The sequence below is a fragment of the Temnothorax nylanderi genome, unplaced genomic scaffold (genome assembly GCF_030848795.1).
Source record: "Temnothorax nylanderi isolate EJ_2023f unplaced genomic scaffold, tnyl_v1.0 TNYL_tig0670_pilon, whole genome shotgun sequence".
Lineage (NCBI taxonomy): Eukaryota > Metazoa > Arthropoda > Insecta > Hymenoptera > Formicidae > Temnothorax > Temnothorax nylanderi.
Genome location: NW_027249732.1, coordinates 1 through 19,178, shown reverse-complemented (window position 1 = coordinate 19,178; position 19,178 = coordinate 1). Strand labels below are relative to the sequence as shown.

Below are 19,178 nucleotides of genomic sequence, written 5' to 3'. Positions count from 1 at the left end.
TTGTCGTTTAGTTCGTAGACTCATTGCTGCCACACTGTGTACAATGAAGTGTTTTGCAAGCGTTTTAACCCTTAAATGCCACCCGGGGTCCAGCGGACCCCAGACCCTTTAGAATGATATATTTTCAAATGTTCCCGCCAAATATGGAGCTCATATTTATTTATTTATTATTTTTTATTTTTTTGATTTTGGAGCCAACATTTTAACTGTTGGCGATCTTAATTTTTTATACTATGTTGAAATTGAAATTTTAACAATATAAGCATTTTATTCTCTTTTCTAAGCCTTGAACAACATTGAAAATAATTTTCATAACTAAATATCAAAAAATCAATAAGTAAGGAGACATTTTTCATGCTGGGGTCTTTTAGACCCCATGTGTCATTTACGAGATTCTTGAGAGGTGTGGCATTTAAGGGTTAATGTAATATACGCACTTGATAAGGACCGGGATCTCGGTCGAAACGCGTTGTGCTTTTTAAATAAAGACTGCCAGTTTGGTTAAAGTAAAGGATTTTATTCAATATAAGAATAGATGAACAATTCGGATTCAGAAAGAAACACAATACGGTACAACAAGTAGTTAGAATAATTAATGATATAAGACTTAATTATAATAAGGGAAATGTTACAGTTATGATGCTTTTGGATATTGAAAAAGCGTTCGACAAAGTGTGGAGGGATGGTCTAATATATAAAATGATGAAGAATAATTATCCTATTTATATTATCAAACTAATATACTCGTATTTAAGAAACAGAAAGCTGCAAGTAAGAATAAATAATACTTACTCCACAGAAAGAGATGTTATAGCAGGTGTGTGAGATCGTGATAATTCGGTTGCATGTCAGCGCATGTCACGCTTTCTATAAAATAATCGCCTAAATAATTTCGCGTTAAGGGAATACCTCGCGGCACGTTATAGCATGGATCTTTCGTTACTTTCCGAAAGTTCGCTAATTGTTAGCAACAACACAGCCACGGTCGACCGGTCGCATAAACAAAGTCGAACGACGACGCTCTCACAAAAGAAAGATCCCTGCTATAAACAAAACAGTTGAAACCATGTAACGACCCCGCCGGGGCGTCACGTGAAAACGGTGACGTCGGTTCTATGACGTAGGGCTCCGATGGCCAATCACCCTCCCGAAACTGGTGGTACCCAGCCTGGAGGGAGTTTCGCCTCGGAGGTGATAAAGGGATCGCCGCTGCGCCGCGGAATCGATTTCTCTCGCAGATCACCGCTAGTACACCGCTTTTCTAAACCGCCTTGCTATACCGCCGCCGTTTCGCACTCGCTTGCTGAACCGCTTCTCGCTGCTCTCGCCGTGCTCAACTCTGTGCGCGCTCACGGCACTTGCCTAAAAGTAACCTGTGTTAACTGTACATATTTGACATTATAAACGCTATTTTCTCTGTACTTGCTGTGTCTTCTCTTGTGGTTGTCTTTACCTCGCGCCATCCCGCGCTAACGCGTGCCCCCGAACAGCAGGTGTACCACAAGGTTCGGTACTTGGTCCACCTTTGTTTACGATATATTTAAACGATATAGATTATAGATTTGAGAAAACCAATTTAGCAATGTTTGCGGATGATACGGCGTCGTACGCACACTCCTTTAGCGCTATAGTTGCGGCCAAACAGATACAGATACACATCGATATGTTACAGAAATATTATGATAAATGGAAAATAACACTAAACGCAGCGAAAACAGAAGTAATAGTCTTTACGAGAAAAATCAAAGATTCACGTATAATACAACCAATAAGAGTATACAACCAGACAATAAATTGTAAAAGTATTGTAAAATACTTAGGAGTAAATTTAGATCATAAGTTGACACCCTGGCGAAAATGAGAAGTTTCATAAACGTTTGTTTGATGTTTACGTGAGCGTTTGCGGAAGTTCGTTGAGAGTTTAGAAACGGTCAGTAGAGAGTTCGTAGAGCGGAAATTGCAACGCTGCACAGTGGCCCAATTCGAGAAAAACGCGGACAAAAATGAAAAAAGTGAAGTTCGGAATTTTGACCTTAGTACCCCGTAATCCCGTATAGGGGGCACCACTGCACCTCGGTGCAGACCGACAGTCAGTTATGCCGTCTGCATAACGTATGAGAGCAGGTCAGCTGGGCACTGGTCTCGCCCGCATGTTCTCGCGGTTTGTTTGTAACTTTTGTTCAAACGTGTTTTTTTGCAATCCAGTGTGATGGAAGGTGAAATTGAAGGTAAGTAATCATCATCCATACGTGGTTAATCGTTATTTAAATTTTTAAGGGGTGTAAATATTGAAGAGAAATATTGCGTTGTTTATTTTTTTGTTTATAAAAAATAGTTGAGAGTTTGATCGAGTTGGATGGTCCGCCTTATTTTTTAACAAAATTTAGGGTATGAAAATTAATTGTTGAAAAGATTTACTTACCCCGAAATACCCCTTCGTTTTTTACACCAATTTCAAAATTTGCGGTACGGTTTAGCTACGTTACATGCTTGGATCCACTTTATGGAGTATTTCTTACATTTAGGTTATAAACTGGGTACGAAGAAATGGCAAGCACGATCGAAAGAAGACAAAGAAAATGTAAAAATGCGAAAAGAGGCTATACAAAAGGGTTTCAAATTGCGATTTGGACTCATTGTTGATGCTCCAAAAGTGGGAGGATTCGGTACCAGTAATGATGGCAATAGTAGCTAGGCGATTTTTTGCTTATTCGTCTGAGTCGGCCGAAATTTTGGGTTTGGACGCTGAATTGCTAAATCGTGCTCACATTATAATGCAAGTTCTGTCATGCAGATACGCTGTGAATGTAGATCTTTTCAAAAGTTATTGCATAGAAACTGCGAATATGTTAGTGCAAAGTTTTCCGTGGTATTGCATGCCAACGTCCATTCTTGAAGTGTTGATTCATGGTCCCCTCATTATTGAATGGGCACCATTGCCGATCGGGCAACTATCCGAGGAAGCCCAAGAATCGCGAAACAAAGATATCAAGAAATACAGAGAAAATTATTCGCGAAAGCATTCTAGGGAAAGTACCATGAGAGACGTGTTTCAGTGGTTGCTTGTGTCTTCCGATCCGGTAATCTCGAGGTTGCGCATAACACCTCCGAAAAAAAGCGAAGCACTGTCATTCGAGGCCATACAGTTATTAAGTCCTTACGTGCACGGAACCGAGGAGTCTTCCACCTCGGATGTCAGTTCAAATACGACGGACGACTGTAGCGATTAAATTCGTATGTATTGTAATGTTTGTAAATAAATTGAAAAAATAACAAATATACGTTATATTTTTTATTTAAAAGTTATTTTGGATCCGCCATTTTGAATTTTGAAAAAAATAATATCAAATTCATAATTAGCGACCTTGAAAACCCTTATATACCATTTTTTGTTTCAATCAAACTAATTTTGGATTTATGTCCGCTTTTTTCTGGAATTGGGCCACTGTGCGCTACAGCGTTTGAAAGGCGTTTGTATATAGCGTTTTTGAGAGTTTGCACAGCGTTTACATGACGTATGACGTTTGCTGAGAGTTCTTTAAAACATTTAGAGATCCTCTGTTAAGCGTTTAGGCTGCGTTCGGAAACGTCACCCGGGTACACACGGGTATACTCCCTTCTCCTAACTCGCTGAGATAGAAAGAGAAGGGAGTATACTCGTGTGCACTCGGGTGACGTTTTCGAACGCAGCCCTGATAAGTCGAAAGCGTTTGCTTTCATCATTGAAAATTGCGTGCAGCCTCTATTGAGCTTAACGGGCGTTTACTCTTGTCGTTAGAAGAAACGGCGTAAAGAGCGTTAAATGTTAAAATCTGCTTTTCGCCTCGCAGGGGGTCTGCTTATATACGCGGCTGGATGTATTTTAAATGCGAGAAAGATACGCCGCCTAGCGGCATTGTTAGAAGAACGTTTGCTGAACGGAGGGAAAACGCTTGTGTTACGGAGTCGGGAAAAGCATTTCTTGGGCGTCTCCAAGCCGTTTGCGTTAACGCCTTACAAATCGTTCACTGCGCCTCTACAATTCGCCATCGGAAGAGCGTTTGCTGAACGGATTGAAAACGCTTGTCTTACGGCGTTGGGAAAAGCGTTTGCTAAACGTTTGAAAAATCTGACAGCAAACTCTCTGCACGCAGCGTTTACTGAGCGTTCTCTGAAAAGCGTTGCCTCAGCATTTCAGAACTTTCATGAAACGTTATATACAGCGTTTTATAAGCGTTCTGAAAGCGTTCAAAATCAAACGGCGTTGTGTAAGCATTCTTATAAAGTTTGAAAGCGTATAAACTCTCAAAAAACCCTCATTGAACGGTTGTCAACGCTTTATAAAGCTTCTTAATTTTCGCCAGGGCATATAAAAGACATATCAATATAGTATTAAGAAAAACATACATTGTAATGAGACAACTTTATCCATTGTTAGTAAAAGGCTCTGCAGTTAACAAGCATAACAAGGCTTTAATATATAAGATGATATTAAGACCGATAGTCACATATGCGGCGGCAGCATGGTGCGGAACAGCTATAACGAATCTGTTACCTATACAAAGATTCCAAAATAAGTGCCTAAGATTGATTCTAAACAAAGGTATATAGATATTGTAAAATAGTAGATCTACATAAACAAGCGGAAATGCCATATATAAGAGATTTTATTTATAGTATTGCGGAAAGATTCTACAACACACAATTAGAACATAATTATCTAACAAAAGATATAACTCAGCTTAGAGCTGATAACATGCCAAAACACTTTAAGTATGAAGTGCCTTACCAAAAATTAGACATATATAAAAAAGCAATATAGATTTAAGTAAGTAACTTAAGTACTTGAATCAAAAGTGTTGCAAATTTTTATTGCACTTAATGTTCATCTGAAAACCTACTGACAAGTAGGTTTTTTCATGTTTTTCTTACAAAGTATATTCTAAAGGATAGGTATATAATGTAATGAAAATAAAGTAAAAAGTACCGGATATGGCCATAAGATAAACTTGTACTTAATTGACAAAGTACCCTAGTAAAAATTACCGTTAGAAACGGATAGAACGTGCATTCTATCCGTTTCTGACTGTTTTACTATGCGTTTCTTTCCCTGCAATTACGGATAGAAGCAGATGAAAAGTGTTGCAGATTCTATAAGACTGTGTACGCAAATACGGTGAGGAAGGCTAACTGCATCTAACTGATTCCTAACGGAACGGAACTTCTATCTGAACCTATGCGCAGACGAATTATGAATCCTATCCGTTTTTATACGTAGCCAATTTTGAATGTCTATCCGCATCTGATTGCAAAACCAGGCAGGATATCTATCTGCATTTGCATGCAATTATGATTTGCCCGCTCTATCCGTTTCTAACTGCAAATGCATTTTATTCATTTCTTATTACTGCAAATACATGTACATTGTGGGAGGTTTGTAGTTATCAGGTAGATTCTACCTTTAAACGCCAGGAGAAGGGATTCCTTTAGTTACGACACTGTAATTTTTCTGGTTGTCGCCTGACAGAACGCCTGCTTATATATTATGGCTGGTTGTATTTTAAATGTGAGAAACGCTTTCCATCATGCGCCGCCTAGCGGCGTCGTCGCGAAGATGCAGATGGATGCGGTATCCGCAATTACGGATAGATACCGTCAGCATTTGATGCGTACAGAATGCGGACAGAAACATACAGGATTCGTATCTGTAGTTGCAGACAAATTCCTATAGGTCGACATTGCGTACAGATGCAGATGGATGCGGTATCCGCAATTACGGATAGATACCGTCAGCATCTGATGCGTACAGAATGCGGACAGAAACAGACAGGATTCGTATTCGTAGCTGCAGACAAATTCTTGTAGGTCGACATTGCGTACAGATGCAGATGGATGCGGTATCCGCAATTACGGATAGATACCATCAGCATCTGATGCGTACAGAATGCGGACAGAAACAGACAGGATTCGTATTCGTAGCTGCAGACAAATTCTTGTAGGTCGACATTGCGTACAGATGCAGATGGATGCGGTATCCGCAATTACGGATAGATACCGTCAGCATCTGATGCGTACAGAATGCGGACAGAAACAGACAAGTTTTTTCTATTGCAAAAGCTTATAGATGCTGTATGCCGATAGATTTCCATTAGATACAGTTATACGTCGTTACATTTTCTGTCTGTATTTGCAGATACAATAGTGCTGCTTACAGAAACGGATAGAGCTAGACAAGCTTGCAGTTACAGCGGATAAAATTCCGTTACATACCATCAGAAATTCTATCTGTTTCTAACTGTTTCTAACGGTAATTTTTACCAGGGTAGGTTAAGCTAAAATAGGCAGGAACTACAATGTATATAGTAATATAATGTATTTATGAGTTAATAAATTATCCTCGTTAAAAAAAAAATTATTCTTTTTCATATAATTTGGGAATCATTTAGGGAAGTTTAGGAAAATTGTTTAAACATTTGGGTAATAATATTTTTCTGTTATTAACAAAATTTTATCGAGCGTCAAGTTAGCAGATAGCGATTATGTTTAATGTTTACTATGAATGGAATCGATTGGAAATCATTTGGGGATGACATCTTCATTGTAATTTTTATTTAGGGAAAGTCGCTTTTTTGTAATTTAAATAAATCTTTGTATTAAAAATAAAAATAAAAATAAATTTAGGTCTCCGTTCTTTTTCGCTGCACTTCTGCACTAGTGCAACAAGTTAACTTATTGCTGCGGCGAAAAAGAACAGACCAGTATCGGCAGTACGTAGTGTGAAAATTACATTTTTCGGATGAGCAGCGAGTAAAACTATGTTGATAAAAGGAACGCATTCGAATTAATTTATCCTTTATATAAGAATTAATTTTTATCTTTACTTCACTCAGTGTTTTCAAGTGATACAAGTTTGATCGCATTGAGAGCGCTTTATGGGAAACACATGTTCAACCAAAAATCGATTTTGAATGATATAAATATTATAAAATTTATCCTGTTCAACGTTATTTTAGCTTTAAAGCACAAGATTCGTTGCCCTAATTTAATCAATCAAGTGCTTAATTCATTTGAAGTCTATACCCACACAGCACAGGTAGATCCTGAGAATGTTCTCAGTATATCACAAACGTAGATTGTGTATATCCTGTTGATATTCGAAATATGTCTATGATATTTTGAGAACGTACTGAGGATTCTAATGTCTGCCCTAAAAGCTTACTCAGTATATACTGAGAATATTTCTTGGTATATTGTGAGTATATTAAAAAAATATTTTGATCACATTACCAGTATCTACTAGAAAATATTTTTCTTGTTAACAAACCAAACAAATAATTTTGTTGCGTTAATCCAAACAAATTTTTGAATTTTGCTCTGTCGACTCTTACCGAAGAAAGTTTAAAGGTGCGATTTCACGATGACGCTCGACGCTGGATTCGAGCGTCAAATCTGGTCACGTGATAGATTCAGAGGGACGCGAAATATAAACCTAACCACTGGATTGGCTGAAATAAGCGTCGAGTGTCAAAGCTAAATACAGTTTAGCTTTTTGACGCTCGAATCCAGCGTCGAGCGTCATCGTGAAATCGCACCTTAATGCCCTGCAAAGCAGGTATAAACGAAGGCTCCGGATGAGGAGCACACTTCGTAAACAAAAAGGGTTATGTCAGAGGCCCTGCTGGTGAGCACGTCCTGACTGGCGAACTTGAGAACGCTGGAGAAACCCTGCCGCTTCCAATAAAGCATTTATAGCTCGCTTCGGCACTATGGTAAAAACGTCATCTACATAGCGGAGGTAAACACGAACATCGAAGTCCAATAAACTTAAACAGTGAGTCTCAAGATCCTCCATGACCATATCAGCTAATATTGGAGAGAGGGGAGATCCCATGGGACTACCATGGGACGAAGCGAGCTATAAATGCTTTATTGGAAGCGTTCAACGGTTACCACCCACGGTTGCGTTTCACCTATGAAATTGAAACTGGTGATTCGTTGCCGTTTCTGGATACTATTGTAATTAGGGACGGTGATGAGTTAATCACCAATTGGTATAGGAAACCAACTTTTTCGGGGAGATACATTAATTACTTTTCTAACCATCCACTCAAATATAAAATCAACAGTATAAATAACTTAGTGGATCGTGCTATCTTGTTGTCGGACGAGCGTTTCCATCACGCCAACATTAATATTATTAAAAATATCCTTGTGGATAATAGCTTCCCGATTAAGTTGGTTAATAAGCATATTAACAATAGATTGCGACAATTAGAAAATAGAAGGGACTTGAGTACCAATACCGAACGCGACAGCACGTTTGATGTACGCAGATGTGTGGTGATCCCTTATGTGAAGGGCTTAAGCGCGGGCATACGGGGTACTCTTGAGAGAGTCCGCTGTGACGTGGTATATAAGATACCGAAAAAACTCAGTGCTGTCATCAGGAGGGGCAAGGACAGATTAGCGACTAACAGGGAAACTAATGTGGTTTACAAAATTGATTGTGAGAATTGCGACGCGTCTTACATTGGGCAGACGAAGAGACATCTCGAGACAAGAGTGAAAGAACATTTCAGCGATATTAAAAAACATGACAGCAATTTCTCTGTCGTAAGCAAGCACCGGATACAGAATGACCACAATTTTAAGTGGTCAGATCCGAAAATATTACACAAAGAACCTCACTTGAAAATGAGAGAGATCGCTGAAATGTTCTTTATAAAGAAAAATAAGAACACGATCAATTTAAAAAAAGATACCGAGAATTTAAATACGATATACGACAGTGTCATCATGTCAGTTTAACTGTTTATATTTCTACCTCGGGACACCTTGTTTCTTTCGTTGTCCGCTCAGTCTCCCAAGTACTCGCATACATGTAACATGTCGCAACGAAGAACTAGTCATACGCGAAATCCTATTATGAGATTCGTAAGTTTTTCTTGATCGTCGCTTTCTCTCCTCATATATCATTGTTGCTACAAATTAAGATTGGTCCACAGCTGACCTTTAGGGCCATGCGGGAACATGCTCATGAACTCAGGAATCTGTACTAATTATGTGACGAGTCAATAGATGATAGGTATTGCTCAATATTTAATAACGTCGTTAACTTAATATTGTCTCGATTTATTTATATTGTTTTTCTTTTTCGCTGTTCCTGTTTCAGTTCGCACTTGAAAAGGGCTCGAATATAGAGCCGAAACGTTGTGCATTCTTGTATATATCGCGCCAGTTAATCGAGAAATAAATTGAATTGCTGATTTTATTCACTGGCGGACGAAATTATTATTGATATTATTATTATTATCATTATCAGAATAATAAATATTTTTATTATTAAACACAATAATGATTTCCACACCTCCGTCTTTTAGTAAATATTTAAAACTATATTCTTTTATTGTAATAATAATAATTATTATTATTATTATTATCAGAATAATGAATTTTATTATATTTTTATGCAAAAAAAACTGTTTCATGTTTAATCTGTATACATAGATATACACACTGTTGATAATATAACCTAGGTAGCACATACACGTTTCAGAAATGTTTTATGAGCGTTTTTCCGAAACGTTTTATAACCGATTTCTAGAAACGTTTCTCATGAGTAAATATGTCCATTCGAAAAACGTTCGATGGAACGTTTCTTTTCCGATAAAATAACGTTTAAAAAACTATTATAGAAACGTTTTATTTTAATGATAAAGACATTTTAGATAAAGACATTTAAAATTCCTACTTTTCACGTCTTTTGAACGTGTTTATGACGTCTTTGAGATATGCGTGAGAATGTTCTAGAAGCTTTATGCATGATACCATCTATGACGTCTATTCTTTTTTGAAGAAATTCCTGAACAGCACTGGGATTCTCTAACTCCTTAAAGCCGTGATCAGACTACGGATTGGGATTGAGATTGGATTGAAATTTAATCAATCAGAATAAAGGAAACTAACTTCAAGTTTAGTGAACTTTGCTCTAATTGGTCAAATTTCAATCCAATCTCAATCTCAATCCGTAGTCTGATCACGGCTTTAAGGGTCGACAGGAGTCATTTATTACTAGAATCGTAAAATCCGTATTACGGCCAAAATAATGAGAAAATCGCACTTTAACTATGATATTCGTAATCAGCAGCATCGCCTTCAAGCTGCTACAGAACGATTTTTTGGAAAAATGGTCAAAATAAAATTTTTGATACCGAAATTGTCGTTAAGAAGTTAGAGAATCCCTGTGCTGGTGCACATTCGTGCAATAAGTTAAAGTGAAACAAAATATATTTGTCTCACTCTAACTTAATTGCATTACTGATGTGCACCAGTTCAGGAAGTTCTTCAAAACAGAACACACGTATAAATAATGTTCTTTCCAATTGCCACGTTCAGCAAAACGTTTATTTTGCAACTGTTGGAAGTTTTCTAAGCTCAGATTTGTCCGATGAGAAATAGATTAAGATCGCTAGGACAAAATTAATTTAAGTAAATAAGTGGATATATGTGCATAGATAATGATTTATTTTGTGCAATAAGTAGTGCAATATAAATTTAAATGTTTTAAAACAGGCTATTAAAGCTATTATGTATATAGATAAAGCAAATTATAATTTTAAAAGAAAAAATTAAACAAATATATAGGTATTTTTGTTAACTGTAGAAACGTAAAAAATGCGTTTCTTAAATCATGGTTTTAAAAACATTTTTGTTCAAACGTTTCTTAATGGTTCTTTACGGTTATGAAACTATGTATACGTTCAAAAAACGTATATGAAACTAATATGTGCTACCTGGGAAATAATATGAAGGTGCATGAGACCTAAGGCATTTTTTATTTTTGTTTTTAATACAAAGAATTATTTAAGGATGTTCTATAGGGACAGGTCCAGCGGGTCCAGCCAAAAGTCATGGAAATCTTAAAACACCGATATTAATTCTCTAGAAATCCAAAGACAAAAAAATGTAGACAAATTACGACAAGTCTAATAGAATGTAAAAAACGTAGATTTAGTGACTGTAAATAACTGTTACTACTATTCTTTTTCTTAAACAAAATCTCGGCAAAATAATTTTGACAGTGAATTTGCCCTGAATTCAACTTAAAAAAATTAAATCTGTGAAAAATTATAAAATAAAGTAATTGCTCTAAACTCGTAATTTCAGTCATATTCAATAATATAAATTAAGTATATTGTATAAACATGAAAATTATATTTTTTATTATAATGATATTGCTGTAAATATATTAATAAGTTACGCAGCTAAATGTGACAACACTGTACAATCCAAGAGGTTGGAAGGCCTGTTTTCACACACACGTACTTACACAAATCTAGTTAATGCTATATTGGAGGTTAGTGGAAAAGCTTGTCATTTTTCGAGTATACATACATATGCTTTACGGACGGAGCAGCTGATTGCGGTGTTGCCACACTTCCATACTGCGCGCGCCGATAGTCCGATCACGAGTCCGATCCGTCAATAATTTCATTAATCTTTTTGCAATTTCTTTAAAACTATGTTGTAAATCGTTTCAAATTTTGTTGCTATATTTTTGTTTGTTGATGATCTACTTGTGTGTAAAGTATCACTATATTCGTTACATTTTTTAATGTTTTTTTTAAACACTTTTCTCTGTAACGCCATAAGGTTACATGTTAAAACTCGAATATTAAAAAATTGATAACTTTTCATCTAAATTGTGAATTGATCTGAAATTTGGCCCCGAACTTTGAAAGAGTACACAGAATATGATATTAAATTTTCATCAACTTCGTTACATTTTGCCTAACTATATAAAACATCCTTAAATTACAAAAAAGCGACTTTTCCCAAATAAAAATTACAATAAAGATGTCATCCCCAAATGATTTCCAATCGATTCCATTCATAGTAAACATATAAAACATAGTCGCTGTCTGCTAACTTGACGCTCGATAAAATTTTGTTAATAACAGAAAAATATTATTACCAAAATGTTTAAATTCTGGCCATCTTTAGAGCTGTACAGCTCGAAGGCCATAACACAAGAAGAGAAGAATCGAAGCATTGTGAGGATAGGTAACTGGCATGTCCATGGTTATATAGTCAAAGATTAGCCTAGTTTACACCAATCTTTTGATACGCGTATCAATAGCATATTTGAGCTGATCAGCCAATAATCAACTAATTTACTAGTTATTTACTATTTAATACGCGTATCAAGTGATTGGTGTAAACTAGTAGCGTTTTTTCTTGGCTGCACTACCGCCCACTAGCGCAACACTAGTGCAACACTAGTGCAACAAACGCGATTTTATATCAAAACCCCAAAAAATTAAAATATTACTTATTTGGGCACATACAGCTGTCACCTGACGACAATATTTGCTTAAAACAAAATTCTGCAGTTTATACATACATAATGGTCGCGTTCAGCAGATCAAGCCGCTCAGTAGCAGTCGAACGTGATTGGCTCTTACTTTAGAACCAACCAATCAACGCAGATTGTTGATAAGAAGAGACTCAACAGTTGTGCTGCTGAACGCGCCCAATGTTTATCATCTGCCCTTGGGAAAACATGTAGGAATAATATCGTGCAAGTAGAAGTAAGATTCAATGCGTACAAAAAAAGATCCATCGAAAAATTATGATCCCCTTTTAAAATTAAGGTTAAAATTAAGGGGATCCCCTTAAAGCCCGTATCAGACTACGGATTGGGATTGAGATTGAATTGAAATTTAATCAATCAGAACAGAGAAAACTGATCTCAAGTTTAGTAAACTTTGCTCTGATTGGTCAAATTTCAATCCAATCTCAATCCCAATCCGTAGTCTGATACGGGCATAAGGGGATCCTGCAGTGACAGGCGAACTTCCTCGATCTCGATAATGTCAACCTTTCTAATTTTGTTTTCCCTATATCTGTCTTTGTCTAACGAAATGACATCTGTCCTTGTTTGATTGCTCGCCATCTCTTGCAAGATTCGGCAACTACTGTTGCTGCTCTTCTTGTCATTCTGCATCCGTATTTGCATTACTAAAATATTTTTCGATGGATCTTTTTTTGTACGCATTGAATCTTACTTCTACTTGCACGATATTATTCCTACATGTTTTCCCAAGGGCAGATGATAACATTATGTATGTATAAACTGCAGAATTTTTGTTTTAAACAATATTGTCGTTAGGTGACAGCTGTATGTGCCCAAATAAGTAATATTTTAATTTTTTGGTGTTTTTGATATAAAATCGCGTTTGTTACCCTAGATTTTTGTGCGGACTTTAATTCTGTAAAAGATTTTTGCAATTCTATAAAGCCAATTAAAAGATCCATCGAAAAACGATAATGTCGGTAAATCATACGGCTGCAGGATCCCCTTAAGGATGTATTACCTATACCTTCCCAGCCAAAAGTACAGTAATCTGAGAAATCCAATATATATCGGTTGTATGCATACTTTAACGGCTTACTACTATTTAATATCATAACAAGGACATTAATGTTACTGATTAAGTGATTTTAACCAGTTTTATGATTATTAACAGCGTATTTGTAAATATTCTTAATAGAGGCTCAAAACTTTTGGCTGGGAATCTTACCTGAATCTAACTGCTAGAAATAAAAATCATACATGTATAATGTGGATAAAGACAGAAAGTAACGGTTAAATATGATCAAAAATATCACGCAATAGTATAAAATATTATTATAAAATGAAAATAATACGCTAAATACGAGAATAAAAAATATAAATATCGAGCAAATAACACAAGAAGACGTGGCAACACCGCTCGATTTTAACTGTTGGCTGCACTGAACGCCCGACTGCTATCACATGAATGTTATAGTATCTGTTGTATATTGACAGCTGATTATTAGAAAAGTGAGGTTGAATAAAAAATGTTGAAGTGCAATAATATCCCGCTTTTAAGATATAAGGGCAAGTGGATTTCAGATGCTGTATATAAACATCGGCTGAAAATGTCAGAAACTGGCAAAAAAAGGCGAAAAATATCCATATTACACGAGATACAGATGAAACGTTTACACGAGATACAGATAAAAACGTTGACAACAACCGAGAGCTCGATTATATGGAAGGACGTCGAATTGTCGAATTCTCTATTCTTGCCAAACAGATGTGGTGTGTTTGTTGTAAAGAAGTTTTATCTCTGGAAAACATAGAGCAGGAAACACGTCGAGGACTCGCTTCAATTTTAATAATACGCTGTCATAAGTGCCTGCTTTTAAATATCGTAAACACGGGTAAAAAGCATTCTTCGCTGGATGGTAGTATGAACCGATTTGATGTAAATTTTAAAATAGTGCTTGGTAAGTCATCATGACAGTTAATTGCAATATAATGTATAGAACTCAAATGATGCATAATAATTGATATTGTTCTGAATACTTGCTTGTCTTAGGTATCATGCACGCCGGAATAGGATGGACACATCTAAATAAAATACTTTCATGCCTCAATATACCAACAATCAGTTTCAATACGTTTAAAAGATACGAACAGGAAGTCGGACCACTAGTGGAAAAAGTCGCTAAAGAAAGTTGTGAAAAAGCTGCGACATTGGAACGAAAACTCACAATACAAGATTGTGCAGCAATTGAAAAACTTTTGTAAGAATTGGTTGATTAATTACCATTTTTCTACTACAATCAAGAAATGTAGCAGTTTTTTAATGCCAAATAATTAATTAACAATATTACAATGGGGAAATGGTTCAGATTGAACACTTGTTAATGAAATTTGGGCAACCGTATATCCAGTAGTAATTTATTGGCGTAAAGCAGACGATGTTAGAATTGTACAGTACGATGTAAGATAGTAGAGTGATTTAGCGTAATTCGATACACAGAGGTGTTGCTCCAAAAGGCAATTTCTCCATTTTACTATAGAATTTTGAAATATTTGTCTCAAAACGCTGCTGCAACTCTTGATTAAAAATTGAGGTACATCGAAAAAAGTAATAAACATAAAAGATGAAGGCTCGAATGTGGTCATCACCCGAACATATGGATAGAACTATAAGAAAAACTTATAAATCGTGTTATATGATCGTATAATAAGTATATAGATATGTATTATATATTCGAGAAAATAAAAAAATATATATGTATATAATAAAATAAAATAAAAACAAAAAGAATATATATAACCAAAAATATATATAGGTATACATGTGGGTGTGGGTGTGTGTGTAAAAAAATTATGCTATGTAAACAAAATTATAACCCAAACAATACAAATGATATATGTACATACATGCCTATATAGCTGAAAATAATATAAATAAATTCACAGAAGTCTGTTTTTTTTTATTGAATTACCGGATATTAATATTAATATTTTTTACTTTCAATGTTTGGTACAGGCCGAAGAATTTGCAGACAGGTTTTATTATCAATGGTAAATCGTCGGTAAACTTATCTGTAATCCAAGATTCATCGCAAGCCTCTCCCTCTCCCTCTCCTTCTTCGACTACAGCGACTTCTCAAATTTCGTCATACCAGACTGCTACTCCGACAAGATTTACAGATCATCAGGAAGAGCCTGCGCGAATACATGAGACTGATTGTGAGCTCGAGACCGAACTGAACAATATCGTAACATTCGATGACGTCGTTCGAATCATGGTATCCTACGATATGGGTTGGAGTAAAAGGGGTGCCGGCCGAAGCTATGACAGCTTAAATGGTTTCGGAGCAATTATCGGGGTCAAGACAGGTCTAGTACTTGACTATGCTAGCTGCAATCGGAAATGCAAACGATGTGACATGGGACACGATCCGAGAAACCATGATTGTCGGAAGAATTTTTGGGGTTCTGCAAAAGCCATGGAACCTCACGTTGCTCAAAATCTTGTGAACAACAGCACAATTCTGAAATCCCAGAATGTTGAGGTCGGTGTTCTGATCGGCGACGACGACAGCTCAACGATTGCAGCTTGCCGAGCTACGAGTTCCCATCCTATAGTGAAATTCTCGGATACAAATCACGCTGCGGGTGGAGTCACAAAAGAATTGTATAAAATAGCAAATAAACGTAAACACAAAGAACTTACAAAAGATGGAATCGTGTATTTGCATCGTTGCTTTACGTACGCCATGACGACCAATAAAGGGAACAATGCAGCTATGGCTCGGGATATTCAGTGTATACCGTATCACGCTTTTAACAATCATAGCAAATGCGGCATGTGGTGTGGATTTGTCAAAGATCCAGAGAACTATGACCATACGATTATTCCAGGAGGTTTTCACGATAAGGAATTATTCGAAGCTTTGAAAGATATTTTCGATCGTTTGGCGGCGAATGCTCATAAGTTTTCTGCCGGAGCTTCTAGCAACGTGAATGAGAGCCTGAACGCAAGTATGGCTAGCAAAGCTCCGAAGTCAAGATGTTATAGCCTCACCGCTTCTTCAGACTATCGTTTTGCCAGCACGATTGCACAGAAAAACGAAGGCGAGCATTTCATTGAAAACGTTTATAAATCTGCGGCCATGTCACCCGGAAAACACCGTTACAGATATGCGCAAAGAGTTCAGAGGACTGTAATTGAAAGGCGACGTCGAATACTGAGTCCAGAGTACAAAAAGAAACGATTAGCTTTAAAGAAGGCCAGAACGGCTCTGCGCTGCAGAAGGGAAGATCGAGAGGGTGTAACTTACCAAACAAATTGTACTCTATTAGATGCACCTAATACGGAAATGAATAATAATGTCATAGATCATACGAATTTCGATCTAGAGTTTGACGACGAGCAATATCAATCTATAGTTTTCCTCGATCTGGAAACGTCAGGTCTCAGCAAAGACTGTAATATTCTGCAAATCGCAGCAAAATGTGGTAAATTTACATTTGCCACGTATATAAATCCAAAGAAGCCGATATCAGCAGCTGCCACCGAAGCAAATGGTCTCACTAATTGCCAAGGAGTTTTAATGTATTACGGATTAACCGTCGACTCAGTGCCTCTCAGGCTTGCGATAAGCAATTTGCAGCAATGGTTGGCATCGCTCGGCAAACCGTGTTATATCGCTACCCATAATCTCAGCTTCGATGGACCGAGACTTTTCAATGCCATCGTTACTTGTTCCTTGCACGATGAGTTTCGAGATGTTGTCTGTGGATTTATAGACACTCTTACCGTGATTAGAAGGCTCACTGATAGAAAACGCAAAGGCGAATGTACTATCGCTGGCTTAGCAGAATGGCAAAAAGTTTCGACCGCTGGTGCTCACAACGCAGAGAACGATGTAAATATACTTCTAAAAATTCTCCTATCAGCGAAAATAACTCGTGAAAATCTTGTCGAAAGTGCAAAGTCGTGGGAAGAACAAACAAACATATGGAGTAAGGGGGAATGCACCAGACGTTTCTAAACGACTTGATCCCATTAAAAAATGTAGTTGGCGAAACTATCCGTAAAAAATGGCCTGTGCCTCAATAAACGTTAACACTTTACAGAGTGTATTTCGCGAAACAGGGGCGGCTGGTATTATCCAGCTTCTTAGTCATAAGTTGAATGGAAAGCCAATAGTAACTAGTCATAAGTCCTCGCTCGAAAAAATTAACAAATGGATACAAGATAGTTTAATCGAAGAAAAGTAAACTAGTCAGCATCCTCTTCGTCAATACATATTTTTCACTATGTTTGCAAAAATGTGCAATTATTGATATTTAAAGAATAGATAGATATTTATTTCTAATAAACGTTGCGTTACTTGGTTTGTAAAAGTAGAATATTTATTGCAATTATTGATATTATTTCTACATGAACGTTACGTTACTTGGTTTGTAAAAATAAAATATTTGTGTTGCAATTATTGATATTATTTCTGCATGAACGTTACGTTACTTGGTTTGTAAAACTACTAAATATTTGTTGCAATTACAGATTTATGCATTTATCTTGTTTTTCTTTTCTCTTCACCTTGTTTCAAAAATACTGGGATGTTTTGATATTTCAAAAATCAAATCAGTACAGCTACTTATTCTAGAAGAATATATATCGTAGACATTTCTAGCCAAAAGTGAAATTAGGTGAGAATTTCGTGTATTTTTTGCAATGGGATAAAAATCTGAATTTGTTTAATAAATTATCAGAAAACTGTTTTTTGTCAGATTTTTTCATATTAAGATGTATTCCAATTTATAAATTAAATTTAACTCTACTTTTGGTTGTAATCGTTTATAAGTAAAAATTTCTTAAAATATCTATTTTGGTATCAATATGTATTAATATATATAGAATATTCAATTATACATATATCATTTCTTTCTACAGTTTTGTCCCCCGTCCCCCACGCATTTTACTAGCGTTTTTCACTGGCAGAGCTGGTGCGCATTCAGTGCACATTAAAGCCGTCGTACACAACCAACGTAAAGTGTATGTTTAATATAAACGGGTTAAATCATGAAATCGTCAATATTCTTTATTGCACTATTTGGCAAAATATGTACTGGGTATTTTATCAGTCGAAATATTTGCATTTTACTTTAAATATTAGAGATTAAATCAGTGTACAACGGCTTTAAGTGCCACTGAGTGCGCACCAGTTCTGCCAGTGAAAAACGCTATTAGTACGATTGCTACGATTTTCAGCCCGCGGCAATCTTCAAGTTACGTCGCATATACTATAGCATAGAGCGCGCAGTGCGATGTTGCCACGTCTTTAGGCGTCTTCCGCGTCAAACGCCAAAATCTGCGAGGAAATGCTGCAGTTTTTACTTTTTTTTCAGAAACTAGTCAGTGAATCATCGTGAAATTATAGAGAACCTGTGCCAATGTATCCTCTATACACCGTAATTTTTCCGAGATTGGTTCTCTATTTTTTCTTTACATTCTGAATGCATATGTTTGATAAACTGTCAATCTCCATAAGAACGCATACAAAATTAAAAAAATTAATATCTTTTAAAAGATTCAGAGAATCAATCTGAAATTTAACACAGGTTTTTAGGACATATAAGTGCACAATCTCTGTAATTTCAGCTTGATCCCTTTATTTTGACTGAACGGACATACATCCTTAATTTGCTCTCGGAGCTCGGAGCGAGCAAACCTGGCCCCAGTCGATTACGCTATTAAATGTTTTCGTACTTTGAGGTGTGAAATATTGGAAAATTAGTGTGACGCGCAGAGACGCTTGTATTTGGGGAAAAATTTTGGATAATTTTGATAAAATTTTCCAAGCTG

The 19,178-nt window shown here is 36.4% G+C and overlaps 1 protein-coding gene and 2 long non-coding RNA genes across 3 annotated transcripts; all 3 read left to right on the top strand.

Annotated features, from left to right (window-relative positions):
- The first annotated feature begins 506 nt into the window (after nucleotides 1–506).
- On the top strand, nucleotides 507–3,308 carry LOC139784754 (uncharacterized). Its single transcript, XR_011721672.1, has 3 exons — nucleotides 507–817; nucleotides 1,494–2,228; nucleotides 2,526–3,308. It is a non-coding gene; the product is annotated as an uncharacterized lncRNA (long non-coding RNA).
- Nucleotides 3,309–13,530: 10,222 nt separating this feature from the next.
- Nucleotides 13,531–15,282, top strand: LOC139784748 (uncharacterized). Its single transcript, XR_011721671.1, has 2 exons — nucleotides 13,531–14,295; nucleotides 14,388–15,282. It is a non-coding gene; the product is annotated as an uncharacterized lncRNA (long non-coding RNA).
- A 327-nt stretch (nucleotides 15,283–15,609) lies between these two features.
- LOC139784747 (uncharacterized) lies at nucleotides 15,610–19,070 on the top strand. Its single transcript, XM_071723947.1, has 2 exons — nucleotides 15,610–17,235; nucleotides 18,975–19,070. The coding sequence occupies exons 1-2, from the start codon at nucleotides 15,610–15,612 to the stop codon at nucleotides 19,068–19,070; spliced, it is 1,722 nt and encodes a 573-aa protein (XP_071580048.1).
- The last annotated feature ends 108 nt before the right edge of the window (nucleotides 19,071–19,178 follow it).